Source organism: Enhydra lutris, unplaced genomic scaffold (assembly GCF_002288905.1).
Source record: "Enhydra lutris kenyoni isolate GAN:26980312 unplaced genomic scaffold, ASM228890v2 scaffoldscaffold8, whole genome shotgun sequence".
NCBI classification, from domain to species: domain Eukaryota; kingdom Metazoa; phylum Chordata; class Mammalia; order Carnivora; family Mustelidae; genus Enhydra; species Enhydra lutris.
Window position 1 is genome coordinate 8,086,736 of NW_019154092.1, and position 25,382 is coordinate 8,112,117.

At 35.2% G+C, this 25,382-nt stretch overlaps 1 protein-coding gene across 4 annotated transcripts in view; it reads right to left on the minus strand.

The window, feature by feature from the left end:
- LOC111142405 (ankyrin repeat domain-containing protein 12) overlaps positions 1-25,382 on the minus strand; it is a 128,511-nt gene that overhangs the window by 53,964 nt on the left and 49,165 nt on the right. For 2 of the 4 annotated variants that reach the window (XM_022495470.1, XM_022495469.1), the window contains exons 4-7: positions 21,508-21,576; positions 17,353-17,499; positions 13,209-13,409; positions 9,687-9,829 (exon numbers count right to left, since the gene is read on the minus strand). In XM_022495470.1, coding sequence (XP_022351178.1) covers positions 9,687-9,829; positions 13,209-13,409; positions 17,353-17,499; positions 21,508-21,576 — 560 coding nt within the window. The remainder of the gene's footprint in view (positions 1-9,686; positions 9,830-13,208; positions 13,410-17,352; positions 17,500-21,507; positions 21,577-25,382) is intronic. The other 2 variants (XM_022495472.1, XM_022495471.1) reach the window with 1 other exon arrangement.

A 25,382-nucleotide genomic window follows, 5' to 3' on the forward strand; every position in this document is an offset into this window, starting at 1 on the left:
TTGTGTGTGTGAGAGAGAGAGAGAGAGAGAGCGTGCGCGAGTGCACGCGCAGGGAAAGGACAAGAGGGATAGAGGAAGCAGACTTCCTGCTGAGTGGGGAGCCTGACACAGGGCTCAATCCCAGGACCCTGAGGTCATCACCTGAAAGGAAACCAAGAGTAGGACCCTCAACTGACTGAGCCCCCAAGGTGCCCCCCACCCCGGATAAATGCATCTTGATCTTGGATGAAGAAGTTACTGAGCATTGTGTGCTGAGTGTTCAAGTGCCTTTTCAATCTTTCAGTATGAAGACCTATGTTCCTTCAGTTCTAGGAAAGTTTCTAGTTTTACTTGATAATCTCCTAAGTTTTCACTGTTCTGTCTCCAAAGAACCCTTACTAAGATACTAGATCTCCTAAAGTAATCATCTTTTTTCTCATTTCTGTTCCTTCACCTTTATCTCTTTGCTTCCTGATTTCTGGGAGACCTCCTCAACTTTATCTTTACTCCTCAACACAAATGACCCTTGAACAATATGGGCATTAGGAACACTACACCTGTGTAGTTGAAAAATCCATGTACAACTTTTGACTCCCCAAGAGCTTAATTACTTATTAGTACTACTACTACTTATTAGTACTACTACTACTAACTGGACGTCTTAGCAATTACATCAACAGTTAACACATATTTTACGTGTTACTATGTATCATATGCTAAATGCTTATAGTAAAGTAAGCTAGAGGAAAGAAAATGTTAAGAAAATGACAAGAAAGGGGTGCCTGGGTGGCTCAGTGGGTGAAGCCTCTGCCTTCAGCTCGGGTCATGATCTCAGGGTCCTGGGATCGAGCCCCATGTTGGACTCTCTCCTCAGCAGGAAGTCTGCTCCCCCCTCCCCATCTGCCTCTCTGCCTACTTGTGGTCTGTCAAATAAGTAAATAAAATTAAAAAAAAAATGACAAGAAAGAGAAAATACATATACAGTACTGTATTGCATTTATAAAAAAAAAAAGTCCACATGTAAGTGGCCCCATGCGGTTGAAATCTGTGTTGTTTAAGGGTCAACTGTAATAATCCATCTTTCATTTTTGCAACCATATTATTAATTTCCAAGAAGTTTTTTCCTTCATTGATTGTTCCTTGTTTAATGCATTCAGGTCTTATTTCAGAGCTACAACAGCTTCTTATCTCTTTGGGGAAACTGACGGATTTTGAGGAAGTTCCTCATGGCATTTTCCTGTCCTCCAATCAGGACATCTATGTTAGAGAAATTTTTCAAATGCAGAAGGATCACTGGCTGTCCACACGTTTAAGAGCAAAGTACTAAAAGACTTACTCAAAGTTTTGTTGGCATATCCTGGACTTGCTGACAGATGAACTTCATGCCAGTGTGATATGACAGGACCATTTCATCAGACTCCCCTCTTGCCTAGTTTAATTTCCTATGCAGAAACCTTCCAACTCATGCCTCAAACTATAAGCCTTTCTGTCAGCATTCTGGTTGCTAAAAGGAGCCTGGGGTCTTAACATTCAGTATGTTTCACTTAATTAACTTACGCTTAATCCTTACTCTCATCTATTCTTGTGGTATGTCAGTCCAGAATATGTGGTTCATACTTGCCAGGAAATCAACCTCCATTCACCTGCCAGGGTCAGAGAGGTGCAGTCATCTGGCTATGTAAGGTTAGGAAGGGGATTTAAGGGTCAAAAAGACATATTCATTTCTCTTGTTTTCAGTTCTATCTTAACAGGCATTTCCGGAAGTACCAATAGAAGGTGGTACACTTCTAGGTACCACGAATTCCTGAGCTTTAGTCTTTCTAGGATTCTGTGCTGGAATGGCTTTGGTTTCAATTTTCTCTGATTTTCTAAACCAGGAGTTGGCAAAATTTGGTCCATAGACCAAATCCGGCCTGCTGATGAAGAACAGTTTTTTATATTCTTTTAAAATACTTTAGGGGTTGTTTATAAAAAAAATTAAAAAAATAAAATAAAATAAAATACCTTAGGGGCACCTGGGTGGCTCAGTTAAGCTTCCGACTCTTGTTTCTGGCTCATGTCATGATCTCAGGTTGTGAGATCAAGTCCCGAGTTGGGCTCCACGCAAAGCATGGAGCTTGCTTAAGATTCTCTTTCTCTCCCTCTCTCTACTACTTTGAAAAGGATTCATAAAGGAGAATTAGTTCAGAGGAAGAGAAGGGAAGAAAAGAGGAAGGAGAAAGGAAGGGATGCTGGAGGCTACAGGTGGCCAGCAAAATCTAAAATACTTACTATCTGGCCCTTTACAGAAAAATTTTGCCAAACCCTGTTCTAGATCAGTAACCACTCATTCTTCTAGTTTCCATCACCCAAAATACTGGTTTTCTTGTTTCTTCTGTTTTGTCCTTTGCATCTGTCACTTAGCATCTCCTCTTACTGTCATTTTAGGAGTCTGAGAAGGTAACTGAAATAAAAACTTTAAGTTTTTTTTTTTTTTAAAGATTTTATTTATTTGAGAGAGAGAAAATAGGAGAGAGAGAGAGAGAGCATGAGAGGAGAGAGGTCAGTGGGAGAAGAAGACTCCCTGCTGAGCAGGGAGCCCGATGTGGGACTCGATCCTGGGACTCCAGGATCATGACCTGAGCCAAAAGCAGTTGCTTAACCAACTGAGCCACCCAGGTGCCCCAACTTTTCATTATTATAAATAAGGCTGTAGCATATATCTTTTTAAGTGGAAAATTTTACATTTTTAGGCTTATTTCCTTAGGTTAAAGCCCTAGGATATGAAAATAGAATGCAGGATTTGATATTACTGAAAACTTTCAATACCCATCAGGAAATAATCAGCAAATATTTATTACATGTCTGTGATGAGTCAGGGACAGCTGGTTAATTCAAACATGTTACAAAAACCCCAACCTAGACAATCCTTTACAGATTATCCCTATATGCAAATAATTATTTTTCTAAAAATGATTCATAAAGTAACTCAAAGTTGCTTAACACACAAGAGACAACAAATTTGAAATAGGTAAAAACGATGAACTTAGAGACACGTATCTAAAACCGAATAGGAAGAAAGGATTACGAAAATATATATCCTTAAGTACTATATACACTTGCAAATGGTACACTAAAGATTAGTAAGCTAAGTTAGTCCTCTTACTCTAAATAATTTAGAAAAGGACACAAAACAGCTATCTTTCTGCCTCTCCCACCTTAGAAATGTTTTATGGATGGATGAAGCTGTCAAAAATATTACTGAGTGAAAGAAATCCAATTCTTAGAAATTCATAATGGTACAGATACATATACATTACAGTTTGTTGGCTCTCATTTCCCTCCTCCTCCTTAGGCATAACTAAAAGAACAAGGAGAAAACAGCTCTCAATAGCTCTGAATTGTGACTCCTACTATCCTAGGCATGTTGGTAGGAGGAAAAGCAAAGGTCTCTTGAAAACAGTATGCCAGTCTCCCTCTGAAAAGAGACTGGAAATAGTGTTTGAGTCTCTGTAAGTATAGGAGCTCAAAGGTCAGCCTCTGAAAATATTTGCAGCTCTGTGCACATTTAGAAACTTGTATTCATAGAAACATGTCCAAAAAGGCATAACTCTTTAACATTATATTTAGAAATTAGGAAATGCTGATTACTTTAAAGAGAAAAAATTCATCTTTGATAAACTATCAATATCAATAACTGAGCTCTTTTTGCTCAACAAAAAGAGCAAAAAGTACAATATTTAAAATATCACAGCTGGCGTGCCTGGGTGGTTCTGATGGTTAAATGTCCTACTCTTGGTTTTGGCTCAGGTCATAACCACAAGGTCTTGAGATCAAGTCCTGCATCAGGCTCCGTGATCAGGATGGAGTCTGCCTGAGATCCTCTCCCTCTTTGCCCCTCCCCCTGCTCACACATGAGTGTTCTCTCTCTCTCTTAAAAAAAAAAAAATCATAGAAAATAAGTCATTTTCTGATAAATGCAGTGGGAAAGGAAATGTACCCTATATATTGTCAGGCCTTATAAATTAAGTCCTTGGTATCCTGCTTATCTTTGATCCTTAGGTATTCATCCATCCATCCACCTACACGTGCACCCAAGGAGATTCATTATTATGTGTTTATTAAGTCTTAAGTGATAAAAAGTTCCAGAGGTCACTAACACAAATCAATACAAAAAGCCTGTATGTATGGTACTCACAGTGCAGTGCACGACACATACAAGTATATCAGTTAAAAAAAAAAAAAAAGTTGTAGTAAGTGCTATCATATAGGCATATACAAATTGCCAAGGGAGAAGAGACTGGTCCAATGGTAAACAAAAACCAGTTTAGGAAAAATAACATTTATAGGCTGCATTTTTCTTCAAAATTAGAACTTTGAGAATCATAAAAAGTATCTTAGAGAAAAAAGTAAAAAAGAAAAACAGCATTTTCAGTTTCCAAATTTTAGTATCTAAAATATTTGGGTATATTTGCAAAACAGTAGTATAATACAACAATCTTTTACCTCTGATATTTCTATACCATTTTAGATTTCAAGGTGTTGTTTACAAGCACAGTGTCTTTTTTCCTTCAAAATATCCACTTTAGATAGGTATTATTTATTACATAATTTTAAAATGAGGAAATGGAGACTCAGAGGAGAAAAGTAATTTTTCAAAATCACATAGCTGGTAAACTGGCCAGGCCACAATTGAATTCATTTCTACTTTCACTTCAAATTCCATTTTTTTCTCAACCAGAGTAAAATTTGGCTATTCAGACAGGCCGCTTGATACTGCAATTTTTACTGCCTGTTAAAAAAGAAAATAAGACAGGGATGTTTGCTACTAGAGAGAGAGAAAAAAATTATTTTCCAGCAGAAAGTATGAGAGGATATCAAAATCCAAACTAAGACATTACAAAGCAGCATGTTCTATCTTTCTCACTAGAAAGTGGAGACTGTATTAAATAACTCTCCCAGATTACTGAATCATCATCTCATTCTTTGTCTTAAAAAGACATTGAGATTAAGGGGCACATGAGTGGCACAGTTGGTTAAGCTTCTGACTGTTGCTTTTGGCTCAGGTAGTGATCCCATGGTCCTGAGATCCAGCCCCGCACTGGGCTTTGCGCTCAGTGCCGAGTCTGCTTGAGATTCTCTCTTCCTTCCCACTCGTGCTTTCTCTCACACATAAATAAATAAATAAATCTTAAAAAAAAATAAAAAGACATTGAGATTTGTCCTTTTTGTTCCCTTAATTTGGAGTCCTATTAATTTGATAAACCTGGGAGTGTCTTGGAAGAGAGGGAGTTCTTATGTCAATGCTCCTCCACGCTCACAGAGAGGCTGAGGGTATTGAAATGTAATAGGCCACACAGTCTTATTAATAAGACACATCAGAAGCTTATTTGCTTATTGTGATGATTAAAAGAATCGGTACACATAAAACATTTAGAACACACAGTAAAAACACAAATACCGCCATGAGAAGTTAATGTAATGTAGAGTTCACAAATAACACAAAATAATCACAGAGGGCAAGTTACTCATATTTAGCCCAGTCATTTTATCACGTGAATACTGAGGATTTTTCTTACTATAAAATCTAATTTTCATTTTTGTTACCCAGTTGGTTTTTCCTATTATTTGACTTCAGGAAATATTCACTGAAGCCTATTGAGTCAAATAAGACAAACAAATTCAACTACTTGAAAATGCAAAGTTACAAGAACCTCAGCTAAATAATTTATATGAACACTCCATTACCAAGTCTTCCTTAATATGAAAAATTTCAGGGGCACCTGGGTGGCTCAGTGGGTTAAGGGCTCTGCCTTCGGCTAAGGTCATGAACCCGGGTCCTGGGATGGAGCCCTGCATCGGGCTCTCTGCTCAGCAGGGAGCCTGCTTCCTCCTCTCTCTCTGCCTGCCTCTCTGCCTACTCGTGATCTCTGTCTGTCAAATAAATAAATAAAATCTTAAAAAAAAAAATGAAAAATTTCAGCAGTTCCAAATGTTTTTCAGATCAATAAGCGATTATATCTTCATTTGTAATGAAATGGTGCCACTTACATGTAGACTGTTCAAATATTCCTCAAAGAAAATGTTATTTATGGCACAGCTTCAAGCAGAGTGATTTGCTGACTCCATGGAATTCAGAATACAGTAAGATATTAAATATGATGGTAGTGAAGACTAAGTATTCATCCAGCTAAAAAAAGAAATGCTGCATATAATGCCAGACTTGCTAAAAGATACCAAATCCTCTCCTCTTCTTTTATCACTATCCCTGGTCTAGTCAATAGGAAAACAATGTATGAGGACATTTTTTTAAAGGGAATTTCTTGACCTTATACTGGATGCAGTTCACTTGGGATTAGGTCACCATGAAAATAAAGTTCTATTTACTTTGGAGTGTCAGGAGTTTGGGTTCACATAGAACAGTGTTTGACTCTTGCCTAGAGAAACCCGAGAAGGAATGGCTGATTGAATTTGCTCTGATAACCAAGGAAGGAGGGCAGTCAGGGAAACAGATCTGCATGCTCACTAATGGTAGGAAATGGTGTGTGTTTCTCTGGGTTGTGCCTGTACTGTTGGGTTAGAATAGAGGGACAGCTGCATATGGATCAACAGGGCCAGGCAATGTAACAGTGCCCGGCAGAAGCTGCCATCTGAAGTTTATAGTGGATGTTGTGCACTGCTCAGATACCCTCTTCTAGACTGAAGTACTCCTACCTGCAGATGCTCAGAGTATTGTTCACTAACAACTGCTAAGTTCTTCACCAGGAACTGCCATGGCCAAAGGGAGTGGCAGCACTAAAGGGATGTGTCTCCTTGCCATCAGCAGCTTGCATCCCCCCATGTGGGGGCACATAGACCTAACCCTTACCTCAAATCAGCGCATCTCAGAAGTGCATCCTAGTATCAAGGACTCCCTGTGAAACTGGCTAAAGCTTAGGCACACCTGCATTGCAGCTCAGCTTCTCCCTTTGTTCTATGCTATTCCTGTCACATCCTTCCAGGTATTGTTCCTGAGATCACATCCCTCTTTTCTCCCATCCTCTGTAATCACCTGCAAATTTCTGTTTCAGGTTCCCAGGGCACCCAACCTATGGTATATGTGGGAGTGGTCCTAGGTGCAGACTCTAAAAACTCTAAAACAGGATTTCTGAACTAGATTGCACGCTGGCTGCCAGGAGATGGAGTACTGACAGTCCTGGCATATGGCAGTCATGTAACTGTTCAAACTTTCAGGCCTTTAACAGGCCCCAGGGAAGTACTAATTGTAATGATTGCTTCTCTTCTCTTCTCACAACCAGGAAAAAGCACTTTCTCCAACCCTGAAGAAGAGGTTTTTCTCAAAATAAGAGTAAGTTTCTGGGTTTAGATAGCACGGTGGAGAACAGTTTAATGGTATTTTACTATAAGTCAGGAAGACTGAATAAAAGTTTCTCTAAGACAGAGTAAGTTTACAGTCTCCCCTCACTACAGCTGAACAAAAACCCCTCCTATGTTTGGCTTCTGAAATGCTAGAAAACATTCTTATGTCATCCAGACAGGAAGGCAGAATACGCTTTCTGGAGAAACTACCTGTCTCAAGAGAAGGACCTACAAATACAGACTTTTAGGAGACTTCTGACAAAACAGCCATCTTGTCCACCAGACAGACTACAGAGAAGCCCACCAGCCAATAAGCTCTGTACATTACATGTCTTCTCAAGCAGGCATTTTAGAGCTTCATTCAAATATGAGTGAAGAGAAGTTAACAGAAGATCTTTTTTTTTTTTTTTTAAAGATTTTATTTATTTATTTGACAGACACAAGTAGGCAGAGAGAGAGGAGGAAGCAGGCTCCCTGCCGAGCAGGGAGCTCGATGCGGGGCTTGATCCCAGGACTCTGGGATCATGACCTGAGCCGAAGGCAGAGGCTTTAACCCACTGAGCCACCCAGGCGCCCCCAGAAGATCTTTAATGTGAGAAATACACCAAATCAGAGCAACAATGTGAAGGGTTTGGGGGAAATCTGTGACTATGCAGGAAGTGGAGCAAACCATTTAATTTCTATCTTCAGAGAGTTAAGATGGACACCTAGAACTGGAAATTTCATGGAGAGACTGAGAATCCCAGATGGGATTAACGGTAAAGCAGTATTTCAGGATAGCATCTATGCTACAGATCTAGAAAGCAACTAGTTCCAATTAGATCAGGATACAAGATATCTTATATACAGTGATAAGAGAAATCCTACAGGTAGTTCTCAAAAACAGTTAAGTTACCAAAACTATAAGGAGGTGTCCTCTCACACCTGTCAGAATGACTAGTATCAAAAAGACAAGAAATAACATGCTGGTGAGGATGTGGAGAAAGGAAAACCTGCTGCACTGTTGGTGGGAATGTAAATTGGTGCAGACACTATGAGATATGGTGTGGGGGGTTCCTCAAGAACTAAAAAATAAACGACCATATGATCCAGGAAAAAAACAAAACAAAACAGTTAAGTTGATCAATGTGCTTTACCTTATTTAGAAGCATTTTAGAGTTATGTCAGAGAGAGTAAAGAAGAACAAAAATAGATGCATGGAAAACTAAATAATAAAAAAAAGAACAAGGCAATGTGTTAACCCAGGTAATAAAAATCCAAATATAAAACACAATTATAGATAGTATAGTATAGACTAGATAGTATAGAGTCTATTGAGTCTCTTGTCAACAATAAAATCCTTTACAGGAGATTAATAAATAATAACTAAAAAGTAAAAAATAAGACAGCTTCATCTTGTTAGAAATACAGAGTTAACCACTAGAAGAAACACCTACAACAGTAGCTTTTGGTGAAAGATACTGGGAAATGGGGAAGAACGGGAGGGACCTATGGTTATCTTTATAAGCTGAACAGTACTCTTCAACTTTCTAAACTATGTCCAAATATTCTTTGACAAAAGTAAAAATTACATAAAGAGAAAACCTACTTATCTGAAACACGAAATCCTGCTTTAGAACCACTGCTAATAGCGCTCCAGGTTGATTTGTTCTCATTGCAAGCAGATTACTGCAATGCAATTAAGCATTAAACACACTTAAAAGATGAGCTTCATTACAACAAAGATGGGTTTAGCTTTGATAACAAGATGTCAAAGACTGAAAATGCAAATGGATTTAAAACCTACCATGATTCATAAAACTACATCAAAACAAATTAAACATGGTGTTCAAAGATGCCATTAAATTGTAAGCATATATAATCAGATATATGCTTACATATATAATATACATATATATGCTTAAATATATAATCATGTCTATGTTTTATCACTATACACATAAGTCATCTGAATATACTAAATAAATTATGTCTGCTAAAATTCAGAAATGAAGGTTGTATAGCAAAAGACCATTAAATATTAATAAGCCTAAAAAATATATACAGGCAGGGGGACTCAGTGAAGTTTTTAAGTAAATTCTGCTTTTTATATCTAGTTATCTGACAGTAGAAGGCCCTGCAATAAAAATTTTGCCAACCTGTTTAATTAACTGTCAAGTTATACAGATTTTATGAAAAGATAATGCTATATCTGACTATGATAGGAATTAGCAATTAGAAGGCAGAAAAAAGGGAAAATAAAACATAGATGAGCTGACCAGGCATTCAGTGAAATAGGAAATGAAATGGTATGACTAAAAAGTGAACTAAATGACTCTGGGTTGGATTACTATTTTGCAAATGTGTACTGATTTTTCTATCATACTTACATCTCTGTGCCCACTGCTAGCAGAATCATGGAGTGGAGTGTCATCATCTAATCCTTGTGTGTTAACATCTGCTCCAGCTGCTATAAGTACCTTAGCAACATCATAATATCCAACGTTGCAAGCTTCATGCAATGGTGTCCAACCTAAAGTTAGAATATTAATTTAACATATGGTTAATCTGTACTAATTCAAAATATGTGTTTTATACACATAGCTATGTGAGATATATTGATTCCAATGCACACAGTACAGAAGGAAAATCGAATGATGAACAAGCTATTGGAACACCGCCAATTCTACAGAATGTTCATTTATGTTAATATTTCCACTGGGACTAAATTATTTTACCAAAATAGTAAATATTTAAGTTTATCCCATCACAAACTTGCTGTAAGTTTTAACAATGATCTGAACTATGGAAAAAGAAGGAAATAAAAATATTAATAAGCTTGTTAAGGGATTTCAACAAACAAAAGCCCCTATGTTTAAGGGTTCTCATCTTTTCCAGACTTAATACCTATTTTAACTAAAATAAATTTACCATTGCAGTAACTGTGACGATTTAAAAGAAGTTACATGTTCATGAAAGAAAAACTAGAAAACAAAAAATACAAAACAGTAAGAAGCATCACCCATAATTCCACCACCCAGCTACAATAATTTCAAGACTCTAGTCTAACTCCTAACTTCTCGCCCTCGTATATATATTTTATATATATAATAAATATATATATAAAATAAATATATATAAAATAAAACTCCTAACTTCTCTCCCTCATATATATTTATATATAAATATATGTATATATATATAATAAATATTATATAAAACAAATATAAAATGAAAAAAAATATATAAAAAATTCTCCCTCATATATATATATATTTATATATAATATATATAAAATAAATAAATTTATATATAAATAAATAAAAATAATAAATAAATTATTTTTTGAAAGGTAGGCTCCATGCCTGGTGTGGAGCTCAACACAGGGCTTGAAGTCATGATCCTGAGGATCAAGACCTGAGCAGAGATCAGAAGCTGGACAGTCAACTAACAGAGCCACCCAGGTGCCCATAGATTTGTAATTTCAAAACGAAACTGGGAAAGCTGTTTAACACTTTCACTGCAGGGAAAATAATCTCCCAGGTCATTATACTTTTCTACAACACAGTATAACACTGATTGATAGACCATAATTTATTTAAGCAAGATCCTATTTACTGGGCATTTAGATTATTTCTAATTTTTTTTAAAAGATTTTTTTAATGTATTTGAGAGACAGAGCATGCACAAGCAGGGGGGAATGGCAGGGCATTAGTGGGGTGGGAGAACAGGTTCCCCGCAAAGTAGGGAGCCTGTTATGGGGATTGATCCCAGGACCGTGGGATTATGACCTGACCCATAGGCAGATGCTTAACTAACTGAGCCACCTAGGTACTCCAGATTATTTCTAATTTTTAAAATATTAAAAACAACGCTGCAACAAATATCCTTACAACTAAATATTCATGCAGAGCCATGACTAAATATTTAAGGTATGTCTTTAGAAGTGAATTGTTAGATCAAAGTACTTTTTGGTTTCTGATATATAATACCAAGTTTTCTTCTTGAATGGATGCTATGCATTTTAAGTTTCATTCTTTAAAGTAGACCTTGTTCACTGCACTTCTGTCCACTCACATCAAATACAGAAATAAATTCCAGGTGTATTCTAATAGGGCTCTATGTAAAAGCAAAACAAAAACAAAGTTCAGAAATGAGGAAATAGGGGGCATAATTTTATAATAAAGGAACAGAGAAGGACTTAACTGATATTACATAAAAAATTAAATCTTCAGTACAATAAACAACACTGAAGTGAAAATTCAAACATAGCCACGGACAGTGAAAACCTTTACATATTTGATAGAGAATTAAAACCGACACTAAACAAAGGGCTCTTACATATTAATAATACTGCTGTAAGACAAATGGGCAGAAGACTCCACCTGTCAAGTCACAACATACACATAAACTAATAGTATGCACTAGAAAAAAATTCATAGTCACTATAGATTAAGAAAATACAGTCTTTTTTCATTTGTCAGACTGTTAATAAATAAATTGATAATATCCAGTTTTAGTGAAGATGTGATGAAAAGGGTTCTTTTGTATACTCCTGATGATAGTGTAAATTGATAAAAAAAGATTTTTTTGGGGGGGTACCACCTTACTGTATTTACAAAAATTTTAAATATGCATCCCCTTAACAGTTTCCATTCTGAAATCCTCCTATAACTATACACTTCTTTCTTTCTTTTTAAAAAATATTTTATTTATTCATTTGAGAGAGAGACAGAAAACATGAATGGGGGAGGGGGGAGAAGCAAAGGGAGAAGCAAGCAGCCTCCCCACTGAGCCGGGAGTCCAATGACATGGGGCTTGATCCCTGGACCTGGAGATCATGACCTTAGCCAAAGGCAAGTACTTAACCATCTAAGCCACCAGGTGCCCCTATACACTTATTTCTACAGGAAGGTTCACTAAAGTATTGTCCATGGAATCTATATTATGGAATAGTATGCAGCTGTTGAAATGAATAAAACAGAACTACCTATACATACTGAGAGAAATATCTGTAAGAGATTAAGTAAAAAAGGCAGGCTGTAGAAATACAAACATAATATAGATGGAATGATTTGATTTTTTTAAAAAAGTCTATATACAAATAAATGTTCATTTTATGTATATATAATAAAAATGCATAGAAAGGATAACCTCCAAATTGTTAACAATAGCTCTGTGGCAAAAAAAGAAACTGTACTGTAGTATGTGAAACTAAAGGGAATCTCTATATTGCTCCCTGAATGCTTTTACTGTTTGAATTCTTCACAGTAAGAATGTACTGGTATGGTATTTGAGTAATTAAAATGAAACACCACTATGCTCTCTTCAAGTCCTCATGCTCAAGTGAATAAATGTTCTTTTAAGACTTATGAATGAATTAACACTTTGAAAACATCATATAACTAATTCATCTAGAATAGAACCTAAACTGGATAAAGAATTTTATGGCAGTATGTCAACTAAAATAGAAGTTTAATATTTAAAAATCTGAATAGTTCTTGATTTGGAATTGCAGCAGAGGATCAGGGTTTTATTTTCTTTTTTTTTTTTCTCTTTTTTTTTTTTTTTTAAAGATTTTATTTATTTATTTGACAGACAGAGATCACAAGTAGGCAGAGAGGCAGGCAGAGAGAGAGGAAGGGAAGCAGGATCCCTGCTGAGCAGAGAGCCCGATGCGGGACTCGATCCCAGGACCCTGAGATCATGACCTGAGCCGAAGGCAGCGGCCTAACCCACTGAGCCACCCAGGCGCCCGATCAGGGTTTTAAGTACATAGTCCAAAAGAATTTTGCAATGAAGTACACTTTTAGAAAACTTGTTTCAGCAAGAATATCGGAATACAGATTGTAACAAGACTCTAACTGATAAATTTTAGTTCCTGAGCATTAGTCCTTAATTACTAATCTTACCTGCAAAATCTTTCACGTTCACATTTGCCCCTAAACTTATTAATTCTTTGACTTGTTTCACATCTCCTCGAATAGCTGCCATGTGTAAAGGAGTTTCACCACGTTCATTTCTTTTATTAACTTTATCTTTTTGTCGAGATGAGGAACTGGGAGTTTTCTTCTGGGCTGGTGTTGTTTGTGATGGATGATTTGGTGTGGAATCTGTAAGAAAAAAGGAAACTAATAACAGTTCTAAGGCTAAATATTTTGCATGTTCATTGAAAGTTTTGTAATGTGCAATTTCCTGGAATGGGGGAATATCTTCTCACTCTAACACTCCAAAACGTGGTTTAGATGATATATTAATAATTTATCCAAATACAGGGAGTAGGTCTTCCTTTACGGTCATCAAATATTGCATGAGTAAATTTAGAAAAAACGCTTTATTCTGTCAATTCATAAAATTGGCTTGAAGTGATAAAGTATCAAGTATGTGCCCTAAAAATGTCTGTTCAATGAATAACTTGATAAACTAGGAAAAAAACAACAACAATGTATTTTTCATGGCATGTTATTCTATTATTCCAACACCTAGATGAAATGACACTGAAGGATAGAGTTCACACTTCTAACTCAAAATATTAGAATTCCATTCTGATATTAAGTGCAAATTGAGGTCATGGATGATTTTAGCATAAAAATGAAGCTTAAGATGTGTAAGAAATAAGGACAGTCTGGGAAGGCCTTTAAAAAGGGAGCTGATAAAAGAGAAAAAAATTTTCTTTGGTTTGATTCTCTTCCTTTGATTTTCTGTTCTAGTGTTCATACCAAAAACAAAATATTAAACAAGATGATGCCCAAAGTTTTCCCTCTTGTCCCAATTTCAGAACTACTGGGAAAAAAAAAATAAAACAAAACACAAAATAGGTATTTTTTTTTTTTTAAAGATTTTATTTATTCATTTGACAGAGAGAGATCACAAGTAGGCAGAGAGGCAGACAGAGAGAGAGAGAGAGGAGGAAGCAGGCTCCCCACCAAGGAGAGAGCCCGATGCGGGGCTCGATCCCAGGACCCTGGGATCATGACCTGAGCCGAAGGCAGAGGCTTTAACCCTCTGAGCCACCCAGGTGCCCCCCCAAAATAGGTTTTTTAATCAGTTAAGGATTCCAGACATATGTATCATGTTAATAATTAATTCTGAAAATTTACAACAATTTAAAAGAAACAACTATTCTAAGAGAAAAAAACTCTATGGAAAATAAATTTCCAGCATATATGATTTTCTTGCAAACAGACATTATTAGAGCACTAAAGTACTATCATTCTTTCCTCAATAAGAAAAAAGTTTAAAATTTACATTTTGGATTTTAAAGTATACTGCATCAGTAACAGTTTCCTCTCTATACTACTCCATAAGAGCAAGGATAACTGTCTACCTTATTCATTACCGTTTGTCAACTGTTTAGAAGACTTCTTGGCACATATGAAATGAATAATAAATGAATTTTATTATAATTTTTTTAAAAGATGTTATTTATTTGAGAGAACATGAACAGTGGGAGGGGCAGAGGGAGAAGCAGGCTCCCTGCTGAGTGTGGAGCCTGACATGGGGCTTGATCCTAGGACCTCAAGATCATGACCTCAGCTAAAGTCAGACGCTTAACCAACTGAGCCACCCAGGTGCCCCATGAATTTTACTATGATCTTTACAGTCAAATTATTTATTAAGAAAATTAGCTGTTCAACTTCTTAAAAATGAAATGTACTTGTTATTTCATACAACTTGCAAGGATTTAATTCATATAAAATTTTATTAGCCATCTCAAAGTAATATTCCCATACATAAAATAACAGTATCATCCATAATGGCAATCAGGGTAAACATAACATAAACATGGAAAATTATGTAATGGATAAAATAATGAACCCTAAAAACTGCAAGAATGTTTATATTTTGGCAAATAGCTCTGTATTTCAAAAGCTTTCCACTCTAGTTCTACATATAATACAGTTGGCTAAAAATCCTTAAATGAAAAGAATCAACTGCATTATAGTGTGATCTTATTTATATTTTAAAACACAAATAGCACAGGGCACCTGGCTGGCTCAATCGGTGGCTCAAGTTGTGAGTTCAAGCCCCATGTTGGGCATTGAGTTTACTTAAAACAACAACAACAAAATCACAAAACAAAAAAATACAAACTACAACAAAAGATATGCATTTGCATATTCATGCCTAGGAAATTTCTAAAAATTTGCCTTTTAATTTATCCTGGTATTAAGAAAATCAGTTTTTAAAAGTAAAAATCTGCAATGCCTGGGTGGCTCAGTTGGTTAAGCATCTGCCTTTGGCTCAGATTATGATCCTGGGGTCCTGCGATTGAGTCCCACATCGAATCCCACATCATTGGGCTCCTTGCTCATCAGGGAGCCTGCTGCTTCCTCCGCCTGTTCTGCCTGAAGCTCTCCACGCTTCTGCTCTGACAAATAAATAAATAAAATCTTAAAAAAAAAAAAAAAGATTAAAAAAATATATAAATAAAAAATAAAAGTCTTCTCAGAGTACCTGAGTGGCTCACCTGGTTAAGTGTCCGACTCCTGATTTTGGCTCAGGTAATGATCTCAGGGGTAATGAGACTGAGCCCATCACTGGGCATGGAGCCTGCTTAAGACTCTCTCTCCCTGTCTGCCCTGCTCCTTACCCCCCAACCCTGGCTCATACATGCTTGCTCTCTCAGAAAAATTTAAAAAATATAAGTCTTCTCACTATTAAATCTGACACAAAGTCAACATTTTATAGGAACATTTAAAGTTTTAACAATGTATACTATCTTTAATTTGGCTATAGTCTTTCAGAAATTGGGGGTGGAAAGGTAGGAGAATAACCCCAAACAACATACTTTTACTTAAAAAAGCGGGAAGCCCTAAAACTTGTTTATCAGTAAAAGATATCAGACATACCACGATTTGATGGAAACTATAATACACAGAAACTAAGAATTTTACCATGTTATAGTTTTTTTTTTTTTAAAGAGCCAATATGAGAAAACTTCACTAGAGAAACTGTCCTTTTCAATACATTTCAACAGGGTCTTGTTACATTACTCAAAATCTTATATAAAGACTTCCTGAATTCAGAGCCAAAAGAATTTTTTTCTCTAGACAAAACTGATTTACTTTATTAGTCAATAAGAACTGCACAACTTAAAATTTTTTTGTATTGTTGCCAGAATGCATTCAATGCTCAATAGTAATTACCATTTCAGCCCAGCGACCTGGATTTCATCTACCTTTTTATAGCTCCTTTTAATTAATTAGCAGGTTGGGTGGTTTGCTCCCTTATTGTTTTGGTTCTGCTGTAACCCATCTAATTATTTTTGGAGGACACAGTATTGGAATAACCCCCCCCACACACACATTTATGTAGTATACCACCTTAACTGGAAGTTTGCAACGCAACACAAGATAAATTTACACAGTATGCTGCAGACTTTTTTTTTTAAGATTTTATTTGTTTGACACAGAGAGAGATAGAGGGAACACAAGCAAGGAGAGTGGGAGAGGGAGAAGCAAGCCTCCTGCCCACCAGGGAGCCCGTTGCGGGACTTGATCCCAGCACCCCGGGATCATAACCTGAGATGAAGGCAGACACTTAACAACTGAGCCACCTGGCACCCTGACATTTTCCTTCTAAAATAATTTAGATCTCAAACAAAAAAACATGGATTACACTACTGCATAATAGTACTCATGTGATAAGATTATCTGTTTATCAGAAGGGTGCTACCAAACTTAAAAGTAAACTATAAACCTAGAAGCAGCTTTACAGAAACCGGTTAAGATTCTTTAGTACAGTGAAAGCACACAGTGCCACAATGGATTTCTCAAGTTGACTAACCATTTCTAAATGACCCATTTTAGTTGAAAAGTATTTACTGAATGTCCTCTAAATGCAATGATCCCTGCTCTTGTATAGATCCTTATTTGGACACGACAGACAATTATCACTCAAATAAATGTAAAATTACAAACATGTTATAAGAAATTTTTATTAAATCCAAGAAAAAGATTTTAAAATTAAAAGTTTAAAGTAGTTAACTGTTAAGATAAGGACAGAAAGTCTGAGTAAAACTAAGAATACACATGTACTCAAAGATGGTGTCACCTGGACTGTTGTCTCTTGCTGTCATCTGCATAAGAAGTGCCATCTGCTTCCGCTCAGAGAGTGGATAACCAAAAAGAATGCTAACTGGTGTGGACTTCTTATTTCCAGCTTCCTTTTTTGTTTTCTTCTTTTCTGGACCTTCTTTCTCTGGAATTATTAGTAAATATGTAAGAATTTGAAATAAACATAAGCTCTGAAAAGCAAAACATAAGAAAACTTAAAAAAAAAAAAGATGCTATACATGTATATGAGAAACATGTGCAATATACAGACTAGCAGTACGTTGACAAAAGAGCACTAGATTTTTATCATATAAATTTCTTTCTGAATGTCTTGAAAATAATACATTAATTCTACTATTTTCTGAAAATTAAGAGCATATGGAAATTCATTCCTTGTCAAATCTGTATTTTAATGATTTGTTCTTTTAAAATTTAACTTTTTCAATAATATTTCAAACATTCCTTAGTATTTCATTTTTGAAACCTCATTCATTATAATTTTATTCTTAATTATTGCTAAGCCCTTATAGCGATGTTCCTTCAAATTACTTCCCTAATTCCACTAACGATTTGTACAGTCTTCTAACAAGGTTAAGTATTTAAGACAAGACTCATCACACAAAGTAATTATTGTAAAAAAGCAAAGGATCACTTTATTCCAGACACAGGATAGCTGAACATGGAATGATATTAATCAAAGCTAAAACTGAGCATATTAAAGATTTCTGTGTGTATGTAGGTATGTGGGGGTGTTTAACAGAGATTCTGCAAAGATCCAAAATGTCTAAGGACTTTTTTCAAAAAGATTTGACCCATCAAAAAAAAAGGCTGAGTTATTTGGGAAATCTTTTGCCAATACAGTCAGCATCAAGTCCCAGGAATTTCAGATAAACTGGATTCTATAAGTCAAAGAGGTACAACAAGTATCTCTTGTAGGACTTCTCTGGGAGACAATTCAGGTGAGAGTTAATGTAGAGGGTCTGCTGGTTAACTGTCTAGGTATCTATTTCTTGGGAAATCCTATATAAATAACTGATATTTACTGATCCGGGTTTGAAGGTCCCTGCAAAGATGGGCTACAGAGATAAATAAGTAAATTTTTAAAATAAGTATAAAACATAGCAGAAATGGAAAAGGGGGAAGGTTTAGTAGTCAATATTGCGTTTTTTTAAGGCAAATGTGGCCAGCAAATAGACTACTCCAGGAGATCATAAGCATTTATTAATCTAGCAAGTTTCAAGAAACCAGTAAGAGTTTGATATTGTTTAAATATTATTATTATTTAGGGCATAAGAACTTAAAGTAGTAATTCTTGCAGTACAACACTTAGTTAATTCGAATACAACGGCTGGTATTCTAATGGTCTAGAAAAATTGAGAGATCCGAATATTCTGTTGCCCACAAATCATAGTCAAACTTCAATAGCTCCAAAATGTCTACTTATTGATATTTTACATAACAAAAACAAAAAACCTGATTTACTTAAGTCAGCCTTTAATAGTTCTATTATATTATTTTTCAAATTTCTCATTTCATTATCATTAATGGCCTGATTTAGTATAAATCCAATTTCAGCACAGTGTCTCACCTAACTTACTAAATTTGTTCATTAAAAGTCCCTAACAGGTATTTCAAAGAAGCTGATTTTTTTTCTGAAACACTTACTTTCTTCTAATAATGTTCTGTATGCTTTGGTTCTCTCATATTTAATGAGGAATCATAATTGTTGTTTTAATGATTTTCCATCTAAATAACAAATCCTTAAATATAAGGAATGTACTTAGCTAAAATTAAAATATTTAAACGTTAAAATTTTATAAGAAGTAGAATTTTTTAAAAAGAAGTAAAACTTAGTAACTGGAGGAAACAAAATGAAGAAAATGTACATAGAATCTATCCTTAAAATATTTTCTAAAATTTGGGGGAGATTATTGTATCTGCAAAGTAATAGACTTTCCACTTTTCTAATGGCATTTTCATGCAATGTTTTAAAAAGAATATGCTCTGAAGTGATATGCAGTCAGTTGACAGGAAAAAGTGAGATACTTATAAATTCATTTTAGCATTCTAGCTGCCAAACGATCAAAGACATAATGATTACATTTTGGAAACAAATATAATTGTACATGTTCCAAACAGTCAAGCAAAAAATTCAAGTTAGATACTAGCATCCAATCTGAACTCTTTCTTTAATTGAGTTTTCTTAGTCATTTGTCTGAGTTCATGCTTTACATGAGACAGGAAAAGAAGGTAAGAAAACAGATGCTGGTAGCTACGCTAGAGATAACTATGTACCATTCTTCAAAATTTTGTTAGATTAATATGTCCCAAAGTATGTTTTTCAAGTTTTAAGATTCAATGAAACTCTATCTAGGATGTATCCTGTGAAGAAGTTGTTTTCTGACCTGTCATAAATAAAAAATGATCACATATATTTGACAAAGTTTGGTGTTTCTCAAATATAACTGAAATATGTATTTATTTGTCCAAATAATGGGTGAGAATTTTAAAATTTAAATGCAGGAATACTGACAAGTGCTCATTTAGCACAGTCTCCTACAGACTCGAAATTCCACTGAGCCATTCAAGAGATTTTTAAAGAAAAATCCAAGTGCTTTACTTAAGACTAAAGAAAAACAGAGAAATGGATTTTCAACAACCCAAAATTCTTTATTTCAGGGTTCAGAGAAACTTAAGAAATACAGAGATGTCTCTGTCTTGTAATCGTGAAAATTAATGCTTTCTTTTCAGGACTTGTCAAAATAAACAGAAAGGTCAACACTGTCACATCTCAAGTGTAGAGTACATTAAGTAGAAGAGACACAATTTCTTTCTTGGGGAACTGGCTCATAATCCAGTGTCTCAGAAATGAAAGAATATGATACTTTCCCACAAAGCAGTCACTGTGGAAGGAATGGAGCAATGGAGCTATAACTCAACTGGGATGTGTATATTTCAATTCTGAGAAAAAATGCCGTCCTTGCTCCCCAGTTCTAAAGCAGCTACACATATCTCTAAAAGTCAGAGATGTGTGTATCTTTTGATTTCCAGCACTGATACTCAAATCAAGAATGGTTTCATCCCATATAGCTCTTTCAGGTACACCCAGGCCTTGGGGAGTTCTGGTGTTAGAAAAGTATACCTAACTCCACAGTAAGTGTAGGCTTTTTTTAAATTTTGATAATCAAATACTACAGACTTATCAGCTCAATTAATAGTTTTCAGGATAATTTTAACAATAATTATTTAGTTTTATACCACCTTTACCCAAACCCCACAAATTTATAAAATAATAAAAACTATGTACCGAAGCAGAAGGTTTCTTTCAAGTTTTTATATCTAAACTTCATATGCTGAAAGCTGGACACCTGGACACCCAGGGACTAAATAATATTTTACATCATAAAAAAGTTAAGATATAAAAATGTAAGCCCATTAAAAAAAAGGATAATCAAAACAATTAATTAGTTTCACATACTAGATAGTATTTATATATATTCTCCTGTATTCTTCTATCTGGAGCAATTATGAAGCATAATACCTGGTGCCACGAATAAAGCTATTCCAACACAGTTAATGGTAATGGCATTTCTCCAGGAAAGCTGCTGTTTTAATCCACTGTTAAATTCAACATGGGTAGCGAAGTCAATAGACTAAAGATAGTTCAACCAAAAATTCAAAAAATTAAAAACAACAACAACAACACTGCATAATTAAAGCCTAAGATGGCACTGTTTATCAAGACCAATACACTTGGTATATCTTATGAAGACTTTGTATATCATATGAAAAGTTGAGAGCAAAAGAGATCAAGGACCTTGGGTATCTTCCCATAGGGATTGCTACACTGCCCACGGGCTAACTTTTATATTCTTTTCTAGATGAATGGTGGCCCACAAGTTGTGCTATACAACTACTGAGTGGTGATACAAAGTACTCCTGCTTATAATGTTCACACACAGCATGTGTTGGATATGATGCACTAGATACCTCAAACAAAAACTGGAAAATTCAGTGCCACTCATATAAGTTCACTTATTTAACCAAAGATATCTATATACTGGTGTGAAAGGAAGTTATTTATAGTACAATAATTACTTGTAAATGTGAAAGAAACCACTGTCTAAACAGGTGCCCCTGATAATCTAATTACCTGAGTATGTCCTGTAAGAAGATATAAGTCTCTCCCCCCAATTTTCACTTGTATGTCCTGGATCTGAATCTACAGAATGAGAAGAGACAGGAGAAAAGAAAAAAAGCACACGAAGGGAAATGCAGAATTCAACAAACCAACATTTTTCAAAAGATCACTAGTTAATCAATGATCTATCATTGTTTGTCCAAAAGATAACTTTTAAAGAAAAGCCAAAAGCACATTTAAAACACAGGTTTGGCTGAAGATTTCAGTTTGGCTAAGATTTCAGTTTTTTCAACTGGCATATTAAAGTTGAGAAAGTCAACCATGCAGTTTGTAATAATAGGTTATTACTGATGCTGCTTATTAAAAGATACCTCCTTTGAGGCTATGTATTTTTTCATTCTTTGAATATGATAAAAGAGGCGGTATTCTATTACCGTTTTTCTGCTTAGAATTTGTCTTTAGAAAACCTGAATAAAGGACGTGAATAAACCCTTTTTGTTCTATGAATGCCAAACTACTCAGAAGACAATGAACACTTTGGACAGCAGTATCACTCTAGACCATAGACCTTTCTACAAATTATACACATTTGAGTGGTATGAATTACTGCACTGAGCACTACATAAGACCTCTTAGAGAGAAAGCAGCCGAATATCAGAACAAAGTTTATCAGCTAAGATAAGAATATGGAATTCTGCCTAACAATTTATGACAAGTAAAAATATTTCCAGTTGACTTCTAGCAGTATGGCCAGAGCATATACATTTACTTGTAAACAATATGCCATTTTAACACAATATTATTTTGCTCCTCATATACTCAACTTATTGACATACACTTTTCTTTCTGAAATCATTATTATAGATCTTATTCATGAGTTCAGTTAAGAATAAAGAAACAAGTGTTGGAAAAAAAGAAACCATTTAGGGAATAAAACATAGTATTTGAAACTTTTAAAAATAAACCTGCAAGTTTAGTGATGAGAAGACTCACTCAACTGAAAGAAATGACTGATAAAATAACATTTAGGCCAATTCTAAGCCAAGTGGGTAAATGGATTCAATGACAAGCCTTTCAATAAACGCTTCTATTTCAAAACTGAACACATTTAGCAACTAGAAAAATTCCATGATGAATATTTGATATTTCATTTTAAAGACAAGCAAAAATGGTCCCCATATACTGCAAAGAAAAGAAAAAGCAGCAACCAATAAGTTGTGCCAACAAATCAAATTAAATGGGTTACTGAAAGCAGATGTATTACTGTGACAGATTAAAGCACAATGGTTAAGGCACGCCTGGGTGGGTAAGTCGGTTGGGCCGCTGCTAGGCTCAGGTTGTGATCCTAGGGTCCTCAGATCAAGTCCCGCAACAGGCTCCTTGCTCAGTGGGAGCCTGCTTCTCTCTCTGCCTCTGCCTACCACTCTGCCTGCTTGTTTTCTCTCTCTCTCTTTATTAAATAAATAAAATCTTAAAAAAAAAAAAAAAAGCACAATGGTTAAATTGAACTTTAAATTATATTCATTAATATAGTGGTATAATAGTTATTCAAATCTTCCTTTTGTAGTAAATTAATCCACTCTGACTCCATACATATTTTGGCTTTTACTCAAATAAGTATGTTTATATTTGGTGCATCTGAATGACTATTCTACTAAGATTTAATTCAGGAGCTGAAGTAAAAGCTTCCGTATCTTGTCCCTTGATTTACCCACTATCCCCTCTGCATTATACTGAGACCAGTACACCCTATGAGGTTTTTGTAAAACACTGAGTGCTAAGCAGAGCAATTCTCTCTCCCTGCTACGTTCTCTGCAGCAAGGCAAGACAAATAATACTTGTATTTTAAAAGCCGTCATTTTAATATTCTGTTTTAGGTTGCAAGAGAGTAAGAGAAAAAAATCAAGAATGATTAAAAAGGTTTGCACTGTATATTTGAAAATTTTTAAAGTAAAAGTTTTAAAGATGGGGGAGGAACAAGAGAAAATCTGTAATAAGTAATCTCCATGCAAACCACCAAAAGGTGATCATCCTTATTAAGCAAAGCACTGATTTTATTTGCTACTTTAACGTAGTTACCAGAAAAATTATATGTGTTTCCTTTTTTAAAAAGTTCATCTCTCGAGCAGGCTCTCTGCTGAGCAGAGAGCCCGATGTGGGGCTCGATCCCAGGACCCTGGGATCATGACCTGAGCTGAAGGCAGAGGCTTTAACCCACTGAGCCACCCAGGTGCCCCAAGGTTTAATTTTTTTTTAATCCAAAGTTCCATTTGTAAGAGAAATGTATCTTCATTAATCATAGATATGCACAAAAATTTTTATTAAATGCCATTTACTATAATGTTATTTTAATGGAAAAGAACATGTAAACAACATCAATATCCAACCATAGATGATTGGTTTAAATACTCAAGGGAAAACAATACCTTAGGTTACATCTACAGAGTGGTATATTGTACAAAAGTTTAAATTATTTCAAGAAAAATACTTAATATGTTAAAATGAAAAAATAGGGTATATTTAACATGAGCTCAAGTTTGTGGATAAAAATGTTATGTATATAATTGGGGTAACATACATTTAAGTGTTAACCAAATTAATAGGCTGTGAAATTATGGGTGATTTTCTTTTCTTCCCTGTATTTTTAGAATTTTCCAACGTATTTATAATTTCTTACTGCTTTTAAAATAAAAGAACCCCAGAAAACTCTATTAAAAAAAAAAAAAAAAAAGCTCCTCTCTCCAAAATTGTCTGAGTTCTATTAAACAGGGTAAATCCTTCAATGGCTTCAGGAAAACAGAACTTCTAAGGCTGAATGGCAGAGAAGATTTAGTTTAAAACATGTAAACATGCTCCAGAACTGCCACCATGGACTCTGGAAACAGATCATTCTGTGCCTCTTTGGATTTTCTCATGCCGCATTCTCTATACATGCCAAAAGAAAAAAATTAGTAAGTAATTAAGTAATGCTTATGAAGAGAGAACAAGTATTTTTATAAAAAAGTGAAGGACACTTTATCTTTCTACTTATTTAAACATACAAACTAAAATGATGAAGTACCACTGATTTACCTCTGTAGAACACTGGATCTATCAAACCTAAAGAAAAGCATGTGCCCCCAATGGTATTTGAGGTTAAAGAATACTCATACAGCACTGGCGGCTTTGTACCACTATATATTATTTTGGAAAAAATCATAGAAATATGTAACCTTTAATCCTGTATCCCCACTCCTGAGAATGAATAAGAAAGAATTCAGGGTATAATAAAAATACAATCTCCAAAGATGCTCATGATGGCACTTTTCGTAACAAAATAATCACAAATTTAGTTTGAAGGCCAAAAAGTGACTCTCACATGTACCCTCAAGAAAGCTGTTTAGTATTTTCATATCAAGGGATTGTGGCTTCCCCTTGAATGCCATTAGACTAGAAAAGAAAAGAAGTATGATTTTTTGATTGACAATGCAGAAATAAAGGTAACTTAGGTAGAAACGTTAATAACTATTATAGATAACAGTTTTCAGTTATTAACTACCATACTAAAAACTACACACAGTGTCAGTATTGTGAGATGCTTACCCAATATGCATTCTCTCCTTCTTAACAGAAATACTTCAATTTTGATTAGGGTGACAATATGCCCAGCTAAAAGTAGTTAACCTTCCAGACTCCCCTGCAACTTGGATAGCCTAACCAATGAGACGCAGGCAGAAGAGTTCCTAGGGATGTTGTTTCATCAATAAAAAGGCAAAGTCTCATTGCAAGAAAGATACTTTTGTCATTGGTCCTTCCTCTCCTACTTTCTGCCCAGGAGGAAGCAAAATATTTGTGTGACTATAAAGCAAAATATTAAGAAAAAAGCCCACGTACAAGTTCAGGCTGAG